This window comes from Lycorma delicatula, chromosome 8 (genome assembly GCF_047948215.1).
Source record: "Lycorma delicatula isolate Av1 chromosome 8, ASM4794821v1, whole genome shotgun sequence".
NCBI lineage: Eukaryota > Metazoa > Arthropoda > Insecta > Hemiptera > Fulgoridae > Lycorma > Lycorma delicatula.
The window spans coordinates 122,052,441-122,076,936 of NC_134462.1; the positions used below are offsets into that span (position 1 = coordinate 122,052,441).

Below are 24,496 nucleotides of genomic sequence, written 5' to 3' on the forward strand. Positions count from 1 at the left end.
ACAGAATAATAAATCTATTAAATTACTCAATCCTATATCTGACTTTATAATATGAACGTTGTTAAAATTATTAATTAATTGTCTCTTCAGAACGTAAACGGTAACAAATTGGATTTTTATGTTACAGAATATTTTTCTATATACCAGTCGTGGTCACTCTTGGGCAAATAATGCCAGAAAAAGAAAACGGTGTAATGCAAAGAAGCAGAGCTGCAGGTAAAATAAATAAATAAATAGTATTTAAATTAAAATCCATGCAGTAAATTTTGAGCCCAGGATATATAATGTCACTTCTGAAATAATATCAGAAGTAATTCTGTCACTTCATTTATTAGCTGCTTATATATACTAGGAATATAAACAATTCTCTATCATGGGATGATGAGTATCAAAATATAAACCACAAATAGACATGAATATCAAATTAAGTAGCGTACTGATGGGACTGAAGAAGCACTTACAGACTGAACCGATAGGTGTAGGTGAAGGATTCGTGTCCAGCAGAGATATGCCAAACTATCATACATAAAAGCACTCCACAGTAATAGAGGACTAATGTTTGTTAACAGCTCGGAAATAAATCACAACAACAGAAATATAAAATAATTGATCTGAACATGAACAAAAGAAAGGACCCTATTTTAAAATTATGCAGCACTATGAAATTATCATTATCGCTCAATTTAACTTTTGACTGTAGCCAAATGTGAACCTTTCTTACATTAAATAAAGCTGAAACCCCCGTGAAATGGCATAATTAGTGTCAATGAGAAATGTTGCAAGAAAAATTGAAAATTATGTTGTTATATGTTACTTAAAAGCCCATTCAGTAAAATATAGATTTGTTATTAAAAAAATTTGTTTATTTTTTATTAAAAAACTGACTGTTTTGGGTATTTATTAATTGCTGAAAATGTGTAGCTAACAGTTTTACCACCCATCACCTGCCTTTAAATGATAAGTATCATTTTTTATTAAGTATCTCAAAGAATTTAAATTTTGAAAATAAAACAATGTCAAGTAAACATTAATAAACCAATTTCAATAGAACAGTGAAGAAGTTAGACAACAGCCTTTCCTTTTGGCTGATGACTAATGGTCTAAGGTGCTGATTCCTTTTCAATAGAAACAAAATAAAAGTATGTGTGTATATAGATAATGTATGCTATTACGTCTTTAAGAAGATCACATAAGGGGTGAGACAGCCCTCCTTTACTCCCAGCAAAGGTTAAATACAGCTATAAAAATTTTACAACTATGCTACCGGCTTTTTATTTTCACTATAAATCTATTAAAAAAAAAGTGTTATCCAGCTTTATCTTTATTTGTATGAAATATCCTGTGTGAGAAAAAACCAATCTTCATTGATCAAAGGAACAAAACTAAGAAAAAGAAGAAGTTCACATAAATGCTACTGCAAGGCTTGCTAAATGCTACTGGTTTCCTTTTAGGTTTTTACCTGCTATTAAAGTTATTCGTATCTTAAAATTAATTTTAAGATACTTAAGTTTAATCCCAATCGATTTTAAAAAATCAAAAGAACTTTGTATGATTTGTTAAAATCAATTAAAAGATGTCAGGAAAACTTTACAAAAAATGGTTACAAACAGAAAAAAATTATCTTTTTAATCCCTAAAATCATTTTTAGTAAATAATCGTAGAAATAAATTTTGAAAATATTTTTGTTTAAGGAATGAAGACAATGGAATTCATAATACCGGTTGCAATACTTCAGACAATATTATCAATTATTCAAATAAGTACAGCTTTTCTAATTGAATTCATTATTTTTAAAAATCCACTGGTAAGTAGCATTTGGCTTCCAGGAAGTATGTTACTTTTACAAGCATTTAATGGATTGTGTTTTGGTAAGTAACAGTAATTTTAATTATTGTTAAAAAATTGTTGTCCAGCATATAAACCCAATAATTAGTTTTTTTTTAACCGACCTCAAAATTGAGTAGGTTCTTGACTCAACCTGTAATTTTTGTTATCCAAGCCCAAGTTTTCCCAAAGTCCACCAATCTGCATGAACGTTTTTTTAACAATACCAAATGATTCCATGGTTGTCCCTAACCGTTTACAAAATCTCCAATCTAGGCAGTAGAACACATTTATTGCTTTTAGAAAAGCTTCTACATTGAACATTTGCTTAAGATAAGCCAATAAATGATGCAGTCTCTATAAACAAGTACATCTTTTATTATCTCTTTCGTTCCACAATTTTATTAATTGATGCACTCTTACAATTATCAACCGATTTGAATGTTCTTCAGGCATTTCATTACAAATACGTTCATAAATCAATGAAAATCTGTGTAATCTTTGTTCCTGAGTCTCACTTGAAAAGAGCTTGCGGATCAAATTATGTCAATGTCCTCTTTCAGATTGTTTTTAGACAATCTACATTTCACATATTCTGCATTTTAGCCAGCCTCTGCTTATGAATGATATCAGACTCTTGACTCTGAATCCTACACATCCTTTCCCTCAAAGTTTTAAGTTGTTTTGAAGATAATTGTTTGTTTCAAAAGAACATACTTTCTCGTACAAGTAGTATCTTTTGCAGGTCTAACCATATTTCTGCTTCAAAGAGTTTTCAAAACTAAAAAGAATAAAATAAAAAAATTGTTTCATTACACTTCCAACTTTTTAGAAGTCAATGCCAAACTTTACAATTAGCCTGAAGCCCAATTCAAATAAATTTTGTAATCCAAATCTTGTGCAATTATAATTCATTTAAAAGAAGGCACTGACTTCAAAAAATAAGTTTCAAAGGTTATATTGAGGGTAGTTACTACATATCACCAGCTGAACTATGCTTGTTGGATAGTTTCCGTTGGATGCATCAGCAAGCACGATAATAGAATTTAGTATAACTTACTAAAGTATGTAGCAAATTTACTATATAACGTACTCCCCTAACGCAATGTACCTGCACATTTTTTATCATGACTGCAAATTTTTAAACCTTCTACTGCAAGAAGAAATAACAGTTTTGAAAAAAATTAGTATTTTTATTCTATAAAAACTTAACAAAATAGTACAATGCCGTCAACCTTATATTAATAAGGGAATATAAAAAATCTGAAAGAAATTTTAGTAAAATTTGAAAATTTCCTGCACTTAAGTGAAAGGGAAACTTCAAGTTAAGAATAACACTTTAATGCATTATTTCAAAAATACAATTACAGATACACTCCACTTCAAAAGTCTCATTCATGGCACTGATACAATCCATGCATTAAATTCTACTGATTTTTTTATTCTTACTTATCTTTATTTAAAAACAATCAATACAAATGTATATGATCATTCCCCTACAAAATAGTAGCATTGTTGATCAATGTAACAATAAAATTTGAAACATCCAAAAAACAAAAATGTGTGCCAATAAGTTTGTGTGCCATTATCAGATTGCTAGCAGATGTTGTCAAACAAGAGTAAATGATAAATAAATGAATGCGCATACAATATTACCTAAAATTCACAAGAATTTAGAACATTTCCATAAATCATCTAACTGAACTTAATTTTTAGAATCGTTAAAAATTGAAAAAAATTGATGGAAATTTCCAGCTGAAGGTGGATATCAGTTCTGCCTTGATGGCAAAAATATTACTTTTTACTTCATTATAAGTAAACAGTGATTTTATCAAACTTATAAACACTTATAAACATTTATAAACGTAATAAGATGTCAGTTTGTATTTGCTAGAGCAAACCAATTGCATTTGCTTTATTTATATTCATTTTACTATGTTTATATTTGCTAAACAAACTAGGTAATCCTTTTCTTTTATTTTTTATGAAAATGAAGATCATGTAGATCTCAATTTTATCAGCAATATTAAAGTTATAAGCGAAAATCCTAACAACTGTGGACGTTAACTGAACAAAAAATCCCTTCCCCTTTGAATTCATTTAAACATGATGTGAAATTAAAAGCATTTTTCAATTTCAGGTTTATTCATAACTTCTATATCAGATTCAGTATCATTTACAATGACCCTTTCAACTGCTGTCGTATTCTTCATTACATCAATCAATGGTATAGTATTCAGAAAATACATTTCAGACAATTACTATATAATATTTAGGATTTACTGAAATAAAGGCTTAATTTATTTATTTAATTACTTTAATAACTGTGGGCTGATGTCCAATTGCAATCATTTTTTTATGCTGAAGGTGAGAAATTAAATTTATAGTATGAAAAAAATGCCAAGCCTGACCAGAATTTGAATCCAAAACCTTTTTTTGAATTCAAAACAAATATTCGACCTTGATGTCAGAGTGGATCTCCGCCAAACCTTATTTCACTTATACGAGGTGCAGTTCAAAAGTAAGGGCGGATGGGTAACAAAATGAGAACAGTTGAAAATGAGAAATTTATTAATGGTTTCATTAATAATTGATCTTAGCATTTCCAGTCATTGGTTTTGAGTGGCACAACACAGTTTAAGGTGTTCCACAACAAACTTGTGATGTGATGGGTGTTCCTGGTTCCATGAAATCAACTAAAAGCACGCTCATTTAGTACCAGAATACAGTTGCCATGATTTTCGTTCAAGACTGTGCTCGTTTGAATTTTAGTACTTAAGAGAGTCGAAAATCACTGTATGGTTTTTGATTCGTCTCATCATTAACGTACGAAACCCACGTTTTATCACCAGTGACGAAATGGGAAAAAAATTCGTTTCGCTCGTAATAAAAGAGGTCGAGAAAAACACGAGCAATGTCATTTTGTGATCTTTGTGAACACTTGTCGGCATTCTTGGCACCGATCGTGCACATAGTTTACGACAGCCTAAAGTGTCAGTCATGATTTGAAACTGATTAAAGTGTGAGTCACAGCAATGCTGTATTTGAAACTTCTGAAAATTCTAGAGATTGCTACTCGTAAAGCGACGATTTTCTCTTACTTTTGCAATCACACGCTCATCGAGATCGTCTGTCCGAGCAATTCTCCGTTCGTCGTGAACATTTGAACGGCTTCCTTGAACTCGCGACACCAATACTTCACTTTTCCTGCATTCATTGCGTTAGGCCCATATGTTGTACACAATTGACAGTGAATTTCAGCAGCATTGTTCTCTTGCGTTTAAATCTAATCACTGATCGAACTTCACAACCGGCAGGATTTGCTATTATCGCATTAATTTTAACACTCTGTTTCACAAAGGCAAATAACAATGAATTGTTGGCAGTATGACCGTTAATACCCAACAGACTAGTACTGGGAAGAATCGTGAACGAGTCGTTCCTTCAATTCGATTCTTTATACTGAACGAAAGAATCGAGAATCAGTTTGCAGGAGAACCGATTCTTTTTACGATTCTTAACAATGAAATCAGAATCAGATGTTTACTACGAGTCGAATAAGAGTTGAAAAGAAAGAATCGAAGAGTTGAATAAGAGTTGAAAAGCAAGAATCGAAGGAGTCGAATGAGTTAAAAAGAGAAGAATCGAAGACATTTAGTATGTACGCATCAGTTGAATGAATCGATTCCTGAAAAAGAATCGTTTATCCCACCACTACAACAGACCGCTTAGGCTACTGCGAATCCGCGAATCAATCAGTATTGCCAATCGCTATTTATAACTCATCGGCATTTACTTATGAACCGCACCTCGTACTTAAATAAATATATTAAAATTAGTAAATAAAAAATACTTTAAATTGCGTTTTAACATTAAAACCTAGATTCAATTCCATTTAAAGATATAGTTTCTTTAAAATGAATTTGATCACTTTTTTGTATTAGTTTAGTATTAATTAATTGCATTCTAAAGGGAATGTTGGCCTGAGACTGGAGAAGTTAAATTTGCTGAAATGTATAGGGCTTACAGCCAATTAGAAGGTGTTATATTTTTAAAATAAAAATAAAATATATAAATAATAAAATGGCAGCTTCAAAATTTGAATGACTTTTATAATTCCACTTTGTATAGTCAAATTAACATTAGTTTGCAATACTGGTTATGATTCACAACAGTCAACACATCAACGATTTAAAAAAAGTTACAAACAACATTCATCAAAAAACAAATTATTTTACAAAATTCAACTGAATTAAAAATTTGAATAATGAAGACATAGTAAATACAAATTATCAAGTACTTTATTTGTTAATGTATGTATCATCTTTGTCACACTCAATGTTTTAAAATGAAAGAAAACAAGACATTCTTACAAAAACTTTACGTATTGAAATAGGTAAATTAAATTAAAAATTGATTACAATTAAAATAACACAAAACAGATACACAATTATTACCAGGACTTATGTGCAATGATCACTAATACATTTTATTACAAGTTTTGGATCCTTTTAGTCCTGGTGGAAGTATTTTTTGTAAGGAGTTTATATCAGTAATCAAAATGCCTTCAAATGAAAGTTTGTCAAGTGTTGAGCAAAATCCAATTTCTAGATCTAAAATAAAAAACACAGACTAAAATTAAAAAAAAACTTCTTAAAATGTGAGTGTATAATTTCCAATTAAAATGCGTCTGTGTACTGTTTTAGTTTGATAATGAAAAATTTCTAAATGAGAAAGAAAAAGACTAAAAAACATTTTTTGTTGGCAACTATGTTCTACATACCAAGCATCACTTTTAAACTATAGGATATTTGATATGTCACTTATTATGAAAGTTTTGTCAACAAACCAGAATGTTTATGAAACTCTAGGCTGCCAAAAGTACCTACCAACCTACGGGATCTAGGCAACACAAAACAATAAATTGCTTTAATTTTTCATTGTATTGGCCTGCTGAGTTATAAACCATCTCAAAAATATTATCGCTGGAAATAAAACAAAAATCAACCACAATATCCCAGAAAGTAAGAGCACTTTCATGGTATAAAAATACTTCAGATTTTGCAGTTTCAAAAACATTCAAAACAATAATGTGTGTGTGTGTGTATATATATATATATATATATATATATATATAAAGACAGTAAAGTTCTGAGACAGAAGAAAATCCTCATTTCTTTCTATTTCATTACAAAAATAATAATGCAGTTTTTATATTTAACCTTCGCATAATTGAGCGAAACCAAAACCATTTATCAGATAGATATACATTGAAATACTGACTTAGGATGTCGGCATTTACATGACAATGTATTTTCCCATCTGCTGAGAAATAAATCAGGACATATAAATTATTTTTAACATAAATGCAATTATTTTACAATAAATAAAACATGTGGGAAGACAACTGCTGTTCGGTAATTTAATTACATAAAGAAATCAAAAATTTTATTACGTGTGGAATCTTAAAATCTCAACACTCGGTTTACAATAACATCACATTTAGCAAAAGATAAGCAAGCTTATTGGGTTGTATACAGTAATTATACATATTATTCTTCCCCTTCAAGAATAAAATGGAAAAATGTGTAAACACATTCTGAACATTAATGAAACAGAATATAAAAACAATCATGGTGAATCACTGTTTATGTTTTATAGGAACTCTTTGGCCTATGGAAGGAGTTCACCCATTTATATCAAAAGTGATTTGGTGGACACCACTTGCTTTACCATCTGAAGCACTTCAAGGGATTACTGCTCGTGGCTGGAATATATTTCACCCAAAAATCTATTTAGGATATGCTGCCCTTGTTGGCTGGGCAGCTGTTTATTTATCACTAACATATTTATTTAATTATAATAAAAGATTGAAGGCCTAAAACATTTATAAAAGAGTATAAATTAGGGTTCAAACTATTAAAAAAAAGTACTTAAAAACTATCAATAAAGAAAATAAAAGGAATAATATAGGAGCACAATTTCTTTTATAACCTACTTAATCAAATGCATTAAGTTTCTATTTTATATCTGTTTAAAATAGATCTAAGTAATTATAAATCTACAAAACATTATATCAGCACCTTAAATAATGACAAATTACTAGCTGGAATTCACTTTAATGATTTCATTAATAACAGTCTTCCAAATTTAAGATTCTGTGTTGGCTATGTGAAAACTTATTGTAATCTAAGAAATACATAGTACTTCATTCAAAGATATACTTAATACACTTTTGTGTAATGTATAGATGAAAATTTTCTGCTTAAAGATGATTCATCCTCACAAATACATGATCAACTGTTATTTTAAAGCACTACTGAGAACTATAACATGTAACAACCAATCCAGTATCGAGAATAACATAAATAGTGATAATAAACTTCACATTTAGTCCTCAGTAAAAATTAATGTAAAGCCAAAATACTTCTAAATTTTTGGGGGAAAAACACGTGTAAATGTTAAAAAAATCGACTAACCTTAATAGCATGTTTACCCAAAAATCTGATATCAAAGCACTAATATAACTTACAATAAATGCACACAAATATAATATTAAGTATTTATAAAAATTATTGTAGTTTACTATCACTTACCGTCTAACAAGAAAGACAGCGTAAAACGCTCGCTATCTCAATCGCATTCAGAATACAATCACCGGTTAGACATGCACATTTACGTGATCAGCTGATACACCTAACAAGCAGTTAGAATAAACCGTCACGAAAAAATGTATTTTATTTAATTATTAATGAAATTGTAACCAATAAATAAACGATTCTAATTACAATTATCAAGATGAACATTAATTCAAGTTATTTATTAAAACTCTTTCTTTACCTTCTGTTGCGAAACAAAAAAATATCGTCCTGTCAATAACAAGTAAAATGCTGGGTTCTTATCGACACAAAATAATTCTTCCTTTTTTCAATTATGACACGAAATTTATTATTTTTGGTACTGTTATTTTAAAATAATCAGTTTACTTACTTATTGAAATGGCCAGCAGATGTGAATTTCTGATGGTATATCTTCGAAGGAACCCGCGGTTTTGGGTTTCACTTACTGATGTCATGAAGTGGGTTAGGTGGGTGCGAGATGCTCCGACTAATGGTACTGAGAGGAGCCTATGAATTGGAATATGTAAAATTGAAGCATAAACTAGTATTACCAAATGAGTGGCTAAATGAAATGAAACTGCGCATGCGCAGAGGTAAGTTAAGAAACCCATATTTTAAACCAGGCCTGGTTGTTTCTCGTTGTGTGTACACAAAAGATATTAAATTGATGAAAATTTGCATGTATCGTTGTTACAATGAGCAAGTGCGACTACGAATTCTAGTTCTATATTTGATATCCACGAACGCCAAATGTTACTGAAAGAATAGGTTTCGTTAGGCAACCATCGGTAACATTCAACTGTAATTTGAATGCAGTTATGCTATAAAGAACCTAACCACACATTTTTGCTCTTAATATTATAGAAGTGTGGAATGATGACGTCAAGCGGCGGGCAGCGGCAGCGGGTTGTCCGGAGGAACCTATGCGCTGTTGTTTTGCGAGCCGAACGAGAAAGCTGTACGACAGGAACGCGAACGGGGAGCACGTGGGTCGCCCGCACAATTCATTTTAACTGTAATTTTAATTCTAATAATAAACAAACATATATACACTATGTTACAGTAATTGACATTTGAAAAAACATGGTTCCCTATGAATAAGTGACATCTGAAAACATCAGATTTTTTTTTTTACAAAGAAATTTATTCAAATATTCAAGTATATTGTAAAACTTAATGTAAGTAAAATTAAAAATTAGTAAGAATTTAATAAAATGTTAAATTGATAAAAGATATTACAAATTTTCAAGTGTCAAGTGATCATTATTTGCATTAAGTTTAAAAAGTTAATAATATTAATGCATTATTAGAAAACAAGAATACTAAATTTAGTTAAAAAGGTAGATTTTGTTGCTCTGTGTAACATACCAACATTCTCCAACATTTATTTGCAAGTTTTTTAACATTTCAGGATGAATTCAAAGAAGAGTTGATAAAAACAGGAAATTTAATGATCGTTGGGAAAAAGATTATTTTTTCACAATGCAAACTCAAAATTAATGTGTTTAATTTGTAGAACGACAGTCACTATATTTAAGAAAAATTACATTAAAAGGCATCATGAGACAAACCATACTGAATATGTAAACTTCAGTAAAGTAAAACGTTTTAAGTTAACTGCGCTTAAATCGCACCTGAAAGCTCAGCAAACAATGTTTGGTTCATCATTACAACCATCTACCATTGTCAAAGCAAGTTTTTCTATTGCCATGGTTGACTGCAAAGAAAATGAAACCATTTTTGGATAGTGAATTGGTGAAAGATTGTTTGGAAGCCGTTAGAAAAGTTGTTTTGCCTGATAAAAACAAATCATTTTCAAGTATCATTCTTTCATGCCAAACTATATGTTATCACATTGATGGCACTTCAGCTGAAATAGTAATAACTTGGCGAGATAAAATTAACTAATTCAAAGCATATTCTTTGGCATTTGATGAAAGTACAGATATCTCAGACACATCTTAACTTGTGATATTTATTCGTGGTGTGAACGATTCATTCAAGTGGCAGAAAAAATGTTAGATCTTTTAAATTTAAAAGACACAAATAGAGGGGGAAATGTTTTCCAGACGATTGAAAAATGTTTAGCTGAAAAAAAGCTTAGATTTTGAGACTCTTTCTGAATTAACAATAGATGGACAGATGGAACAGCTGCTTTGTTAAGTAAAAATAAGGAAGCTGTAAAATTACTTTTGGATAAGCTATATTGCAGAGGCATTAAAATCAATAATATTTTTGTTATTCACTGTTTGATACATCAACAAAATTTATGTGCTCGAGTATTATCCATGAATCACATTATGAACGTATTTATAGAGATAGTAAATTACATTCGTTCACATGCTCTTCAGCATCGGCAATTCAAAGAATTCCTTAGCGAATTATCTTCTTAATATGGTGAGATAGGATATTTCCCCGATGTTAAATGGCTGTCGTGAAAAATGATTAAAATTTTTTTTTTTAATTTACGGGAGGAAATAGATATGTTTACGAACAAGAAACAAATATCTGTTCCTGAATTAAGTGATTGGTTGTTAGATCCATGATTTTAGTGGATATAACAGAACAATTTAATTGGCTAAATAAGGACTTGCAAGGCCAAGATAATTTAATAATATAAAAGTTGCAAGGGGAAGTATATATATAATTTAATAATTTAATATATCAAAGCTTTTAATAAGAAATTATTGTTATTTGGGTGCCAATTCAGAAATAATAATTGTCAACATTTTCTGTTGTTAAATAACTTCCCAAAAAGCCAATCTAAGAATTTCTCGAAATATGCTAATGAAATAAAGAAACTTGTATAATTGCATTTGATAGTTGTTTCTAGGAATTAACAAAATATGATAAAATGTTTGAAATATTTTCATGCCCATTTCATGTTGATGTGAACAGTGTTCCTGAAAATCTTCAAATGGAGTTAATGAATTATAGAGCAACAATGAAATGAAAAACATTTTTGGATCCACATCGAAAATGAATTTTTACAATACTTATATTATCCGAGAAATATTCCACCTTAAGATATTTTGCAAAACGAGTTGTAAGTGTTTTTGGATCCATATATGTTTGTGAAACATTTTTTCAAAGATGAAATTTACAAAAGTTCATCACGCGCTTCATAAACTGGTGTCAATTTAGAAAACCAGCTAAGATGTAGAACGTCAAACATAAAGTATGACAATAAAGTTTTATTCATTTTGTATTTTCACATTTTTTAAAAGCATGTTTACGTAAAGTGCAGCCTGCTGTAACATAACGCGTCATTAAACCATTTGGGTTGGCCAGGCCTGTTTTAAACTGATGCAGAAGTGTTCTGATTTTGAATAAAATGACCTATTTTTATTGCAATAAAAAACAACTGATTGTGAATACTTGTAAATTGAAATTAAATTTGTGAGTAAAAATCATGCGGAAGTTACTAAATCTTTCTTTTAGTAAGTACAACATAATATTTCAGGTTATAATAATGCCCGTAAATTTCTGCTTATATTGTGAAAATTACTGTTCTTTTGGTTATCTGATTTGAGTAAAATAAACATCCCTACCATGATGATTATAGATATGCAAGCGTACAATGGTTTTATTTAGTACCCAGCCACTCATTCTGGGCACTGAAGTTTGCTTCAATATTGAACACTTAATTGTAGTTTACGCCATAAGGATCCTGTATCCAGTTATATAGAGATGATCGCACACGCAGATGATAGAGTGATCGCATACAAGGCTTCCAACTGCTCTGTGATGTGGACACTCCAACAGTCTACATAAACTGTGGAGCCTAGTTCATAGTGCTGCTTAAAAATGTTGTACTATCATTAAATCAATATTAGAGAATATATAATACTACTCCTAGTATTACAATTATATCGGTTTTTTTTAACTAAAAAATTCTGTTGCAATTTTATGCATTCTGTGTTGCACAATAATAATAGCAAAAATAAGGTTTATGTTACTATCAAAGAAAGCAACCCTGACTGGTGTCCACTGCACTTATTACATTATATAATCAATTCATCTGAAGCATTATCTGAAAGGAAATTACCAGAGGCTAAACAGGAAAAAGAAAGTCCTACATACATTTAGGAGGATATTTAACTATGTGCCAGTAGAGTCGCTGTAATTTTTCTTTAGTTATGGCAGCAGTATGGGTAGTTAAATTGCTGTAAAGAAGCAAACACTGTGGATCGTTACACCACGTCTTTTGGACTGATAAGTGGCTTAAGCCTTATCCAAAAGATTGTAGTGGTGTGCAGCATTAATTTGATCATAGAGAAAGTTAACAAAATACTCCTCTATAATCTCAAAAAACCATAGAAAGGAACTTTGCCATCAACAACCTTGTTTTTGCCTTTAATGAAACAGTTTCATTTTTTGAACACCATCTCATTTAAGGGGTGTAATGGAGTATTTACGTCTCATCACAGGTAAGAACACACTTTAAAAATGCATATCTTCTGCTTCATAATGAGTCAAAAGACTTGCTGAAACTCATTCAACATTTTCACTCCCATTCAACATATGCAGGGACTCATTGTACAGGAATTTTTTGCAACTCTAAATATAATGATATATAATGCCTGGCTGTTAGGGACCAACAGAATGATTCCATGGGTTATGCATAACTCCATATACATACCCACACCCTGCTCACATAGTCTCGACACCACATGATCACACCCTCAGTTTCTACAATGAAATTTCAGTTCATTTTTTTATGGAGCCACACACATAGACAGGAAGAAAAATATGATCAGAATTCATTCATTATACCCAAACATAATACACAAACATTACTTCATATAAATATTTATGTTTATTTATTAGAATATTTACATAGTTTAATTATTACAATATATTTACAAAAAACTACTATAAAATTTATATTACTGTAATTTACAGTAAATTTTGTCTATAACTAACATAATATTGATGTTTAACATCAATTAATTAATAACCTTCTAAACATCAATATAAATAAAAATTATATACATTGTAAATAAAATGTTTTACAATGTCTAATATTATTATAAAAATTAGAATTTTAAAATTCTGTTTAATTTCAGAAACACTATTTAAGTAATTAAATTTGTCCATTTTTTACATTCTGATATTAAATCATGAAAAGTAATTAATGAATATGTTAAAAGAAGAAAACAAATAAAAATACATCAATTTCTATATTAATAACAAAGAAAATTCATTTATAATATATTTATTTTCAAGCAACACATAATTTTTATAACATTATAAGAAATTAGCATTAATTATTTTTTCTTTAACTAATTATCATAAGTAAAGAAATCTATTATAGATAAATGAATGAATGAATAAATAAATGAACAGAAAAATATGTTAGGAACTGTATACTGTAAGCATAAATAATTTATAGATCCTGGTTTTGATTCCTAGCAAGGGTCAGTTTTCTTGGTAAAATGGAATAACATTTAGTAGTCTATCAGCAAAAAAAAGAAGCCATTTGCTAAACAAAAAATAAGTCATTTTTATATAATTATAATAAATAATAATTGATAAAAAGGCTAAAAAAATTTATATAAACTGAAAAGGTTTTTTTTACATTAATACTCTGATCATACTCTTGCTAGTCATCATTAAAAAATATGTAATGTAAACATTTTATGTAAGCAATTGATAATCAGAATTAATTCAGGAATATCAAATTAAAAACCATGGCAGGATCAAATTATTTCAAATACAATTACAGATAACATCGCAAATTTATAAACCTTTCTTTAAATTTAAAAATATACAAACCTGTTTATATAAAAGTAGCTTTAGTTGAAACAGAATAGTTGTAAAAACTAAAACAAATTTTTTTTTTAGTACACAAAATCAGAATATTAAATTTACTTTACAAATTTCCTTTCTGAATTAATGACAGTTGTATAATACGATTTGTTAACTGTTATTCACACAGTAATTTGAAGTAACATCACTTAAAAGCAATTAATTTGTTTTCTAAAAACAAAACAAAAGAGCATTACAAGGAATTTATAAATGTAGTATCGTAGGTATTAGAAAGCATGACATCTTACACTCAACATATACATATAAAAACATTCTTACCTTTTTGAGCAGAGTTAAATTAGATTGACTTGTGTTACTCATATTCATAATCATACATTATATATTTGATACATAGGTCTATATAATAAAATATATGTATGTTACTTTTAACAGCTTTTACATTAAAATATAATTTTTCTATATTCATATTCTCATTATAAAAATTACTTACTCCAGCAGAATAATGAAATAACATTTGGTTGGACAGTTGTTATGTCTAGAATAATGTTTAACAGCAATATAAATAATTACATTCTAACAGATAAATAATAATCCCAAAATTCATTAAGTATTTAAAACAAGATATAAATTTTGTTTTAATGGTTAAATTAATTTATAATAATAATAATAATAATAAATAGTTATATTCATAAATAACGTTGTGCACTGACAAATTTATTCCGAGTATGGTAAGTAACATGTCTTTTTGTATGAAATTCAAATTAATACTACTTCCTTGCTGTTTTGAAATGTAAATAAACAAATCATATTGCAAAAGTAAAACACTGAACCCCTGCTGCTATCCATTTCAAAACACTATCTATTTCACAAGTGTTTATCATATTTTGCTTAAGCACAGAAAAATTTGAAAAATATGTTAAAAACAATACATATAAAAAAAAAGTAATTATAAGATCAATAATCTTGTCTGGAATAGAGATTGTATATATATGAATTATGGACTACAAAAAGATTAATTTAAATAAATTGATATAAACAAATTGTGTGTGTGTATATGTATGTGTGTGTGTGTGTGTGTGTGTGTGTGTGTGTGTGTGTGTGTGTGTGTGTGTGTGTGTGTGTGTGTGCGTGCACACAAGTGCGTGTGTGTACAAAATGATAAAATGAAAGAGGAAAAACTGGTTAAAATTAAGAATTAACAGTCTACTCTTTGACAAAGTAGCTGAATAATCCAGAAAACTGGTGATACAGATGAAGAACAAAAAAATATTCAAATAGTACAAAATATAGAGTGAATTCAGGTAAGACTGGGTGATCAATTTCCTAATAATCTTAAAACAACAGCAGTAATGTTCTGTACAGGCAGCCAGAAAACATAATTTATATGATGCAAACACCCAGATAACGCTTGTAACTCTATTACAGATAATGCTCATAACTCTAAACATCATTAAAATGGAATTAATTTTTATCAACAACTGTTTCACTAAAATTTTCAAAACAATCTTAAACATTAAAGTTGCTGTAAAAATTAAAACATTAAACATTAAGCTGTAAAAATTCAAATAGCTATTGTATTTTAATGCTATAAAAATTAAACAATGAAAATGCGTTAAATTAAGACATCTGTGTTAAGATGTGATTCAGAACTTGCAGAAATTAATAGTTGTCACATCCCAAGTTAAAGGATTTTTTATTTTCATTATTTACACATAAAGACAATAAAAATGAAAACATTTTTTGAATATTATAAAACTTCTGCCAGACCACTTACCTTCTTAAACTTTTTAAATAGAAACAGCATTCACAGCACACATAATCTGGAGTTAAAATATTATTGTTTTGGTTAACTAATAAAGATAGTAAGGAAAATGATACCTGATCTTTTACTGATGATGAATGACTTTGGGTAAACATCACAAATATTTTTAAGTCTTAAAAGATCCGGTTCATCTAGTAATGTTAAAAAGTTTTTCATAAAAGAAAGACCTGTTACACAAAATTATGAGAGAACTTCAGACAGTTTTCTAAATATATTTAATAAGTAAAAGTTCACAGATTGCACAGATAAACTTGTACAACATAAATAAACTTTATCCACTCCTTTATTTTGACTTGTAAGCATTTTACTGTATATGAGATAAAGATATAATGGCTTATTCTGAAACACTCAGATGTTAGCTTAGTCCAGAATTATATATATATATATATATTTACAGATTATATATACAGAATGTATATGTGTATATATATATATACAATCTGACCAGTTATATATAACCAAGATTAGACTAACATCAATCAATGACTATATGTCACAAACTATGTAAGTCAATCTTTGACCCACATCCTTCTGTACTAATGCATATTGTAACTTAATGCAACTTGATTCATCTAAGTACAGAAATTAAAAAGTAATAAGATGACACTTACCTTCTTTTTTCATAACCTTTACAATATCATTTTCATGGTAACCCACATCTCCAGTTGTAATTTTAGTTTTTTTTTTAATTTAGATCAACTACTTTTTAAACTCAAGACAAATTATACATAATTTTTTTTTTTGTAATATATGAATTTTTTTTTAATATAATTAAATTAAAATTGAAAATTAAGAATTAAAATATAAAAATATTTTGTTTATTTTTTAAATATTTTAATTATATATATATATATAGTGTATACACTAAGATACATGAAAAATACATACAAACAAACATTAATTAATACACATAAAAAACTGCTTATAAAAAGTAAAAAATTTAATTAATTGTTTCATTTTTTAACAGTAAATTTAAATATTTAGAAAATTAATAAGTCATACTTAACTACTGCATTTATACAAATTTATTTCATTGATGGTATTTTATTGACCTATATAATATATAATATTGTGTGACCTGAATAAAATATTTATTAAAAGCTTCTTTTTTTAAAAAATAAAAACACTTTATAAGAATAATCAATATGAGAAAAAAATTATTTGAAAGATTGGTAGGATGTGAAATCAGGCCAAATAAAAAATCAAATCAGTTAAATTTTTGTACAAATTGAGAAATTTTTTTTTTGCTCTGATATTCACTGAAATTAAATTTTTGATTACTACAGATAAAATAACATAATTACTAATCACTTACTTCTTTCAGTAACAGTATAATCTAATATAGTTCTCATATATCACTAGTGATGCACAACTATTATTAACTAGACATAGTAATTTTAAAAGGTATTACAATAACTACGTAATTACATACAAAGTAACTGGCATAACAACTATAAGATTCTTAATCAAGGCCGAAGTTTTAAATTTAATAGTTACTCAATTATATATTAGTTATATCACTACTGATAGTTTAAAAAAATGTGTTATTAAAGATTATTTTTAAAAGAAGTAATAACGTAATTTTAAATTTAAAGTATGATAGAAACATAGAAGTAAAGAATAAATTGATGTTAAATTAATTTAACATCAATCTATTCAATTCATATTGTTTATATTTATCATCTGTGGGTACATTACATCTAAGCTAAAACAAGGTTGACTAATGATGCTAGCAAGTGACCTTAAGACTGTAACACAGTAGAGCCAGTATGTAACGTATAGTAGTAGGCTTCTAAACAAAGATAAAACAGTAAAGAAGCTGCTGAACTAGTTGTTACATACTAAATCCAAGTGCTTTGGCACTTAAAGAAGTTTTATTATAGAATTTTATAACAACAAAGCTTGGGTTATAGACCACGAACTTCCAAAATTATTGATTTAATTTAAACAAAAACCCAATAATATTAAGTTACAATATCTTGAACATATATTACTGTTGTAATTAAATATAAATTTCTATATGATTAGCGAATGAAATAATTAATTAATTGGTAAGGTACAATTCCATCGAACAGAAATACACTGCTATACCATAAAATGTGTTTATAATACACTTTTTTAATTCAGCTAAGATGTTTATAACATTATTTTAGCCCAAACTAGCTATTAGTATACAAATAGTTTTTTAATGTTTATTCAGTTATTAATTATAAATAGTATGGTACTTATGTAATATTTCTGTCTAAAAATTTAATGTTTAAAAATTGCTTAAAATTGTTTAAAAATTTAAAAGTTTAATTCAATAGTATCAAAGAAAGAAAACGTTTAATTATATTTTGTTAGATCTACAAGGGTCATGTAATAAGTTCTTAGAAAATCCAAGAGATGGCGCTCGCAGTATTAAAAATGGTTTGCTTTTAGTAAGCGTCATTTGTCTCTAGAGTGCAGTTAAAGTTTCAGCTGCATCCATCACGTGGTTTCATTGTCATAGTCGATTGAACCAACAAACTATTGTTTATTTAGAAAAATGGGAAAAAGTGAGTTTCGAGTGGTGATTAAACACTTATATTTAAATGGCTTAACACCAAAAGAGATCAAAGCCGAGTTGGATGAAGTTCATGGCACATCTGTTCCTGTATTTGCAACTGTTTACGATTGGGTAAATGAATTTAAATGTAGATGTACATCCACAAAAGATGATCATCATTCGATACATCCAGTGGAAGTGACCACCCCTGAAATGATTGGCAAAATTCACGATATGGTTTTGGGTGATTCAAAGTGCAAGAAATTGTTGAGGCCACAGGCATATCGCAAGATACAGTGTTTTCAATTTTGTATGAAAAATTGGGTTTGAAAAAAATTTCAGCAAAATGGGTGTGTGCTTGCTCTCAGTGGAGAATAAACGCAATCATGTGGTCAACTCTGAGGCTGTTTTGGTGCTTTTCGGTCGCAATCCTGATGAGTTCTTGCATCTATACATAACTGTGAATGAAACATGGGTAGACTACTACACTCCAAAGACAAAGGAACAGTCAAAAGTGTGGTTTTTTAAGGCAAATGGGCTCCGAAGAAGGCGAAGATGGTGAAATTGGCCAGCAAGATGATGGCCATAGTTTTTTGGGATGCACGCGGTATCATCTACACTGATTACTTGGAAAAAAGACAAACAATAACTGGAGAGTACTATACATCGTTATTGCACCGGTTGAACTAAAAAATTAAGAAAAAACATCCTCATTTGAAAAAAAAAAGATCCACTTCCATGAAGCCAATGCACGAGTGCACACCTGCACAGTTTTGATGGTGAAAATTATGAAATTAAAGTTTGAATTAGTACAACATCCAGTGTTTCACCAGATTTGGCCCTCAGTGATTTTTTTATTTATTTTCAAACTTTTAAGAATGGCTCAGCGGGCAACAGTTCATGTTGAATGAGGAGGTCATTGCCCAGATAAATGCTTATTTTGAGGACCTTCAAAATCCTACTTTTTGGACGGCTTAAAAAAGTTGGAGAAGCGCTTGGAAAAGTGAGTAAAAGGAGATTATATTGAAAAATTAAAAAAATCTACACAAAATAATTTGTTTATCTATCTTTTTCTAAGGACTTATTGAACGACCCTCATATATTACAATAACAGGAACAAAATATATTATAAATGAGATTTAAATGGCAGGTAAATGCGTGTTTTTTATTTTAAACAACTAAATGTCAATACATTAAATTCGTTTATTTGGCAAGAGAAACTGAAAAAAAAAAAATTAACAGTAATTTTGATATTCAAAATGGCAAGACCACAAAATTATTTTGTGCTTAGTCAAAAATCTCTCAGAAAGCTTTAGCTCTTAAAATTCACTACTATTTTAACAACTCATAGACAACAATTTTACAGGAAGACTTGTATATACATAATAAAACAAAAATCTTAAATACTAAAAACCGAAATAATAATATTTATCTATTTTGCTCTACAAAAGTGGAATGTAAAAATAAAACTTGGAAATGACTAGTTACACTAAATGAAAACGGCCATAAATGTGCAATTAACATTTTATTACACAATTCCTTTAATATATAAAGTATATTTTTTATGTTGCATCTCACAGCAATAAAATAGGAATGTAATTTTTAATAATGTAGTCAACTTTATTCAAATCTTATTTATTTTTAAAGAAGGGAATTCTTGAGTCAAAGGAACACATATAAGGGTATAACTATATTCTAATGAAACTAGATGACAAAAAAGAGCAACTTCAAAAAACATACTATTAGTTTTCAAAAGACTATAAACATAATGCACTATACACCAGGTAGTAACTCTACCATTTGTGCTGTAAGGCACTGCCTGCTGCTTTCTTTTGTTTTAAACTGTTTAGTTAGGCACATCTGAATATTTAAATATTAAAAATATTAAAAAATTCTAGTAAGGCACTTAATTAATTTTCAATACGATTAGGAAATCCATATATGTATATAAAAAAACAAGTATTACAAATGGAAAATTTTACAAACCGTGTTATCGGTCATTAGTGTTTTTATTGTTTATCGTAAAGTGAATGAGAATTAATTTATTGGAAAAAGAAAGTTTAGCAGTTATGCTCCACTTTATCAAAATTAAACAGAAAAATTATAAAACTGCTTCACTAGTGATATAAATATTTATATAACCTAAAAAAGTATATCGATATCAATAATATTTCATTAAAAAATAAAATAAATTTTAAAATTTAAAATAAATTTTTAAAAAGATAACTATTCTTTAAAGAAATTATTAATAATATTATTATAAACATTATCACAGTCTTAACAAATCTGAAAAAAATAATGGAATGACAATTATAATATTTGAGAACAATATATACATAAAAAAATCACCACTCTTACAAGAATGTTTACTCGACTTGAATGTAATAAATAAACAAATATTAGTTTATTAAAATAATATATATATATATATACATACATATTATTTATTTTAGCCAATATAATACTATCCAAAAAATATATATTCTAATGGTAAAACACATATTCTTTGTACTTTCTTCACAGTTATGTTAACAACTAATTAAAATAAACATTAAAAATAAATTTAAAAAGTAAATAATTTATCTTTTATATTCTGATTGAAACTAGAGGAAACTTTCTTCCAGAAAATCATACTTTTTCATAAAAATGTGTGAAGTTTAGAATGTTAAAACTGTAATGAGCTAGACAGAGAAGGAATTATTACTAAAATAATTCTTGTAGGTGTCATAGTTAAATAACATTTATCTATCAAACATTATGTACTATAAAACTTTACTGTTTATAGTATATATACTTAATATACCATTAAGATACATAACATTTGCACTACATTACTTATGAAAGAAAAGGTGTATCAATACATAAAAATAATGCACAGATGCTCCAAAATAATAAATGTATCATTAAAAAAACATAGACACCTATAGGGACATTGAATCCTTCTCTAACAATTACATTTAAAATCAGAAATCGCTTTCATATCAAAAACCTATTTTTCTAAAGGTCTTTTGAAGCTAGTTACCCAGACCATTTTCAGTACCACCAGCATCCTGTAGCAATACCATTAATAGCATCTTCTTAAAACAATAATGAAACCACAGTCTAATGACACTTTAATGAAGGTAATGTAAGGTAAACAGCAAAAATATTAATAAATTATATTGTAACTAAAATAACAAAACGGAACGTACAAAATTAACTTACTTCAGGAATTTAATAAATTAACATTACATAATTATACACAATAATAGTTGGAAAAGTCTAATTAATAGTTTGTTTTATATAAAACATAAAATGTATAAATATAAAATTATTTCAGTTAGTATAATTAAGTTTAAAAATAAAATTGATACAAGTGGATTTTCCTATTAATTAAAATTATCTTTAGTAGTAATTAAAAAAGTTTATTTATTACATAAGAATATTTTTTTAAGAAGAAATAATAATTATCATCCCACTATTATTCAGTTTTTAATCATCAATTATTATTATTTTTTTTTTTTATATACAAAATATATCTTAATATTGTTATATAGTAAGTACAAAATATAAACTCATCCAGCCACATCGTCATAATAATAAATTGTAATTATCTAAATTATAATATAATAATTAACATTATTTTTTTTATATTAAGTAATAAATTACATTAAAGGAATTTAAAAAAAGAAATGAAAAATAGAATAAAAATCTTATAATACAAAAGAAAATTATACACATATAAAAATACCACTACAGTAATGGCACATCTCTACAAAACATTCATTTTTAAAATTTATAAAACCCCCGAAGAAAAAACTGATCACATTTCTTCTATTCGATGTTAATGTTGTCTACTGTACATTAAACAATGTCAAAAGAATGTTATACAAACACATATACAACAGGAATATACATATATTTAATTCAATAGATTTTCAAATTTCATGTTTATTTTGATATTAAACAAACTAATTCCCTCAGTTACTTTTTTAATCATGTACAAAAAAAAAAAAACAAAACAGAAAAATAACATAAAATAAATAAACTATTAAAATTGTACATTGTAATGTAAATATGATTTATTTGTATACTCCAAGAAACTTTCAATATTTTATTTTATTAATACACGAGTAAAAATTTGGTTCTGTATTTCATATATATATTATAAAATTAACAAAATATGAAAACTATACATAAAAACTGTAACAATTAGTTCATAAAATCTATACACAAATTAAAACATTCTACTTTTTTCATTTAACAATTATATACATAAAAAATACACAAAATATATAAAATACTAAAAATGTCCTTTTTTAATGTTACACAGTACAAGTTCACTTTTATTTAACAATTTAAAATTAAACATGAAAAAACACTAAGTAAATATCATCAGGTCACTTCATTAATAATACAATAATCATATTAATTAGATTACGACTAATTATTTAATCTGAACTAAATTAATAACTACTGCACTGAATCAATCTGTTCAAAATATTATCTGCATCATGTAAAAAGGACAAATTTTGAAGATGCTGGTTCAATGCATATTATTAAAAATAATAAAAAAAACTGGCAAGAACTGCAAGTAACAATAGTTCAATTTAAACAGTTGTTTCATTTCTTCTTAAAGGCTGTAATTCACGTTTAAGGCGATCAAAATCATTGTAATATTCATGATCTGATTCTTCTTCGGATGATTTATGTGGTGGAACTGTTGATGTAGAAGATCCAGGAACAGTAACACCAGGAACACCAACTGTAGGATTAGTGGTACCAGGATGAGGAATTCCTAAACCCATAACTAAATGATATTCAGGATTATCTACACTTGGCAAGAACTCTGGTTGTCCATTGTGATTTCTCATTGTCACTGGTACAGCAATATGCTCCCCTAAAATAAAATTAAAAAAATCATGATAAATAAAATGTATATGTTTATATAAGTTATGATTTTAAAAAGATCATAGCAACCGTTTTACTTCATTGCTCCTCAAAGGCTGTTTGGCGATGAGGCAGCAAGCCCTTTTATCGATGATAGGCCTGTGTATAAAATATGTTCAAGTTCAAAAGACCTCAGGATGTTTCTTGATGAGAAATTGGAGTTTAAGAGGCATCTTCAATATGTCATGGAGAAGGCCTGTAGTGCCTTCTTTAGTACTCAACATGTGGTCAATCCTGACTGGAGTATTAACTTTAAGATCATGAGTATCCTGTATAAGAGCATGTGCGAGGCAATTACACTACACGTGGCGCCTGTTTGGGTGGATAGGTTAAAATTTAAAAGCTATCAGGATATATTATTAAGAGCTCAACATTGTTAATGGTGATGGGAGGCTGCCGTACAATTTCCCAGGAAGCAATCTTGGTGATTGCAAGCGTGAAACAGACTGATTTGATTGCATCAGAAAGGGAACAGTGTTATGTTGGTAAGAAGTCTGATGAGTTGACTTCAGAGAAAGTTTGGGAGATTGAGCAATTTGCAGGGTGCCTCTTGGGTACACCTGAACAAGTATGTGACACAATTTCAATCTGGGCATAGCATCTTCAGAGACAGACTGCAGAAATTCGGCCTGGTGGACTCAGAAATGTGTCCACAATGTGAATAGTTGGATGATGACGACCATGTATTGTGCCAATGCTTTAAGTATGAGTTAATGTACACAGAGACTATTTGTCAGCTCAATGTTATTAGGTCGGCATTAGATTTCTGTATAAATTGAAGGGACCAGACCGAGTGGGCAATTGTGGAAAACTTTATAGTCTATTCAGAAAAAGAGAGAATTGATGAAAGGAATTTAGGGTCCTGCTAGGGTTTTACTTTCTTGTATTCTAGTTTATTTCGATTTAAGGTTTATGACTTTTTTATTGTTTTGTTTTTACTGTGCATTGACGTTGCATCCTGGACTCAACTTTACCTACTTCAGGTAGGTAGTTTAGTTCCTT

The 24,496-nt window shown here is 28.3% G+C and overlaps 2 protein-coding genes and 1 long non-coding RNA gene across 5 annotated transcripts in view; 1 reads left to right on the forward strand and 2 right to left on the reverse strand.

The window, feature by feature from the left end:
* The window catches only part of LOC142328898 (ABC transporter G family member 20-like), a 60,788-nt gene extending 52,186 nt beyond the window's left edge, over nt 1-8,602 (forward strand). For both annotated transcript variants that reach the window (XM_075373039.1, XM_075373038.1), the window contains exons 13-16: nt 128-216; nt 1,692-1,868; nt 3,965-4,051; nt 7,486-8,602. In XM_075373039.1, coding sequence (XP_075229154.1) covers nt 128-216; nt 1,692-1,868; nt 3,965-4,051; nt 7,486-7,706 — 574 coding nt within the window. In that variant the 3' untranslated portion in view covers nt 7,707-8,602. The remainder of the gene's footprint in view (nt 1-127; nt 217-1,691; nt 1,869-3,964; nt 4,052-7,485) is intronic.
* LOC142328899 (uncharacterized) overlaps nt 1-9,020 on the reverse strand; it is a 101,794-nt gene extending 92,774 nt beyond the window's left edge. The window contains exon 1 of the long non-coding RNA XR_012757378.1: nt 8,815-9,020. This is a non-coding gene — a long non-coding RNA (uncharacterized LOC142328899). The remainder of the gene's footprint in view (nt 1-8,814) is intronic.
* Nucleotides 9,021-15,277: 6,257 nt separating this feature from the next.
* The window catches only part of Egfr (epidermal growth factor receptor), a 644,558-nt gene continuing 635,339 nt past the window's right edge, over nt 15,278-24,496 (reverse strand). For both annotated transcript variants that reach the window (XM_075373956.1, XM_075373955.1), the window contains one exon: nt 15,278-23,444. In XM_075373956.1, the coding sequence (XP_075230071.1) occupies nt 23,155-23,444 (290 nt within the window). In that variant the 3' untranslated portion in view covers nt 15,278-23,154. The remainder of the gene's footprint in view (nt 23,445-24,496) is intronic.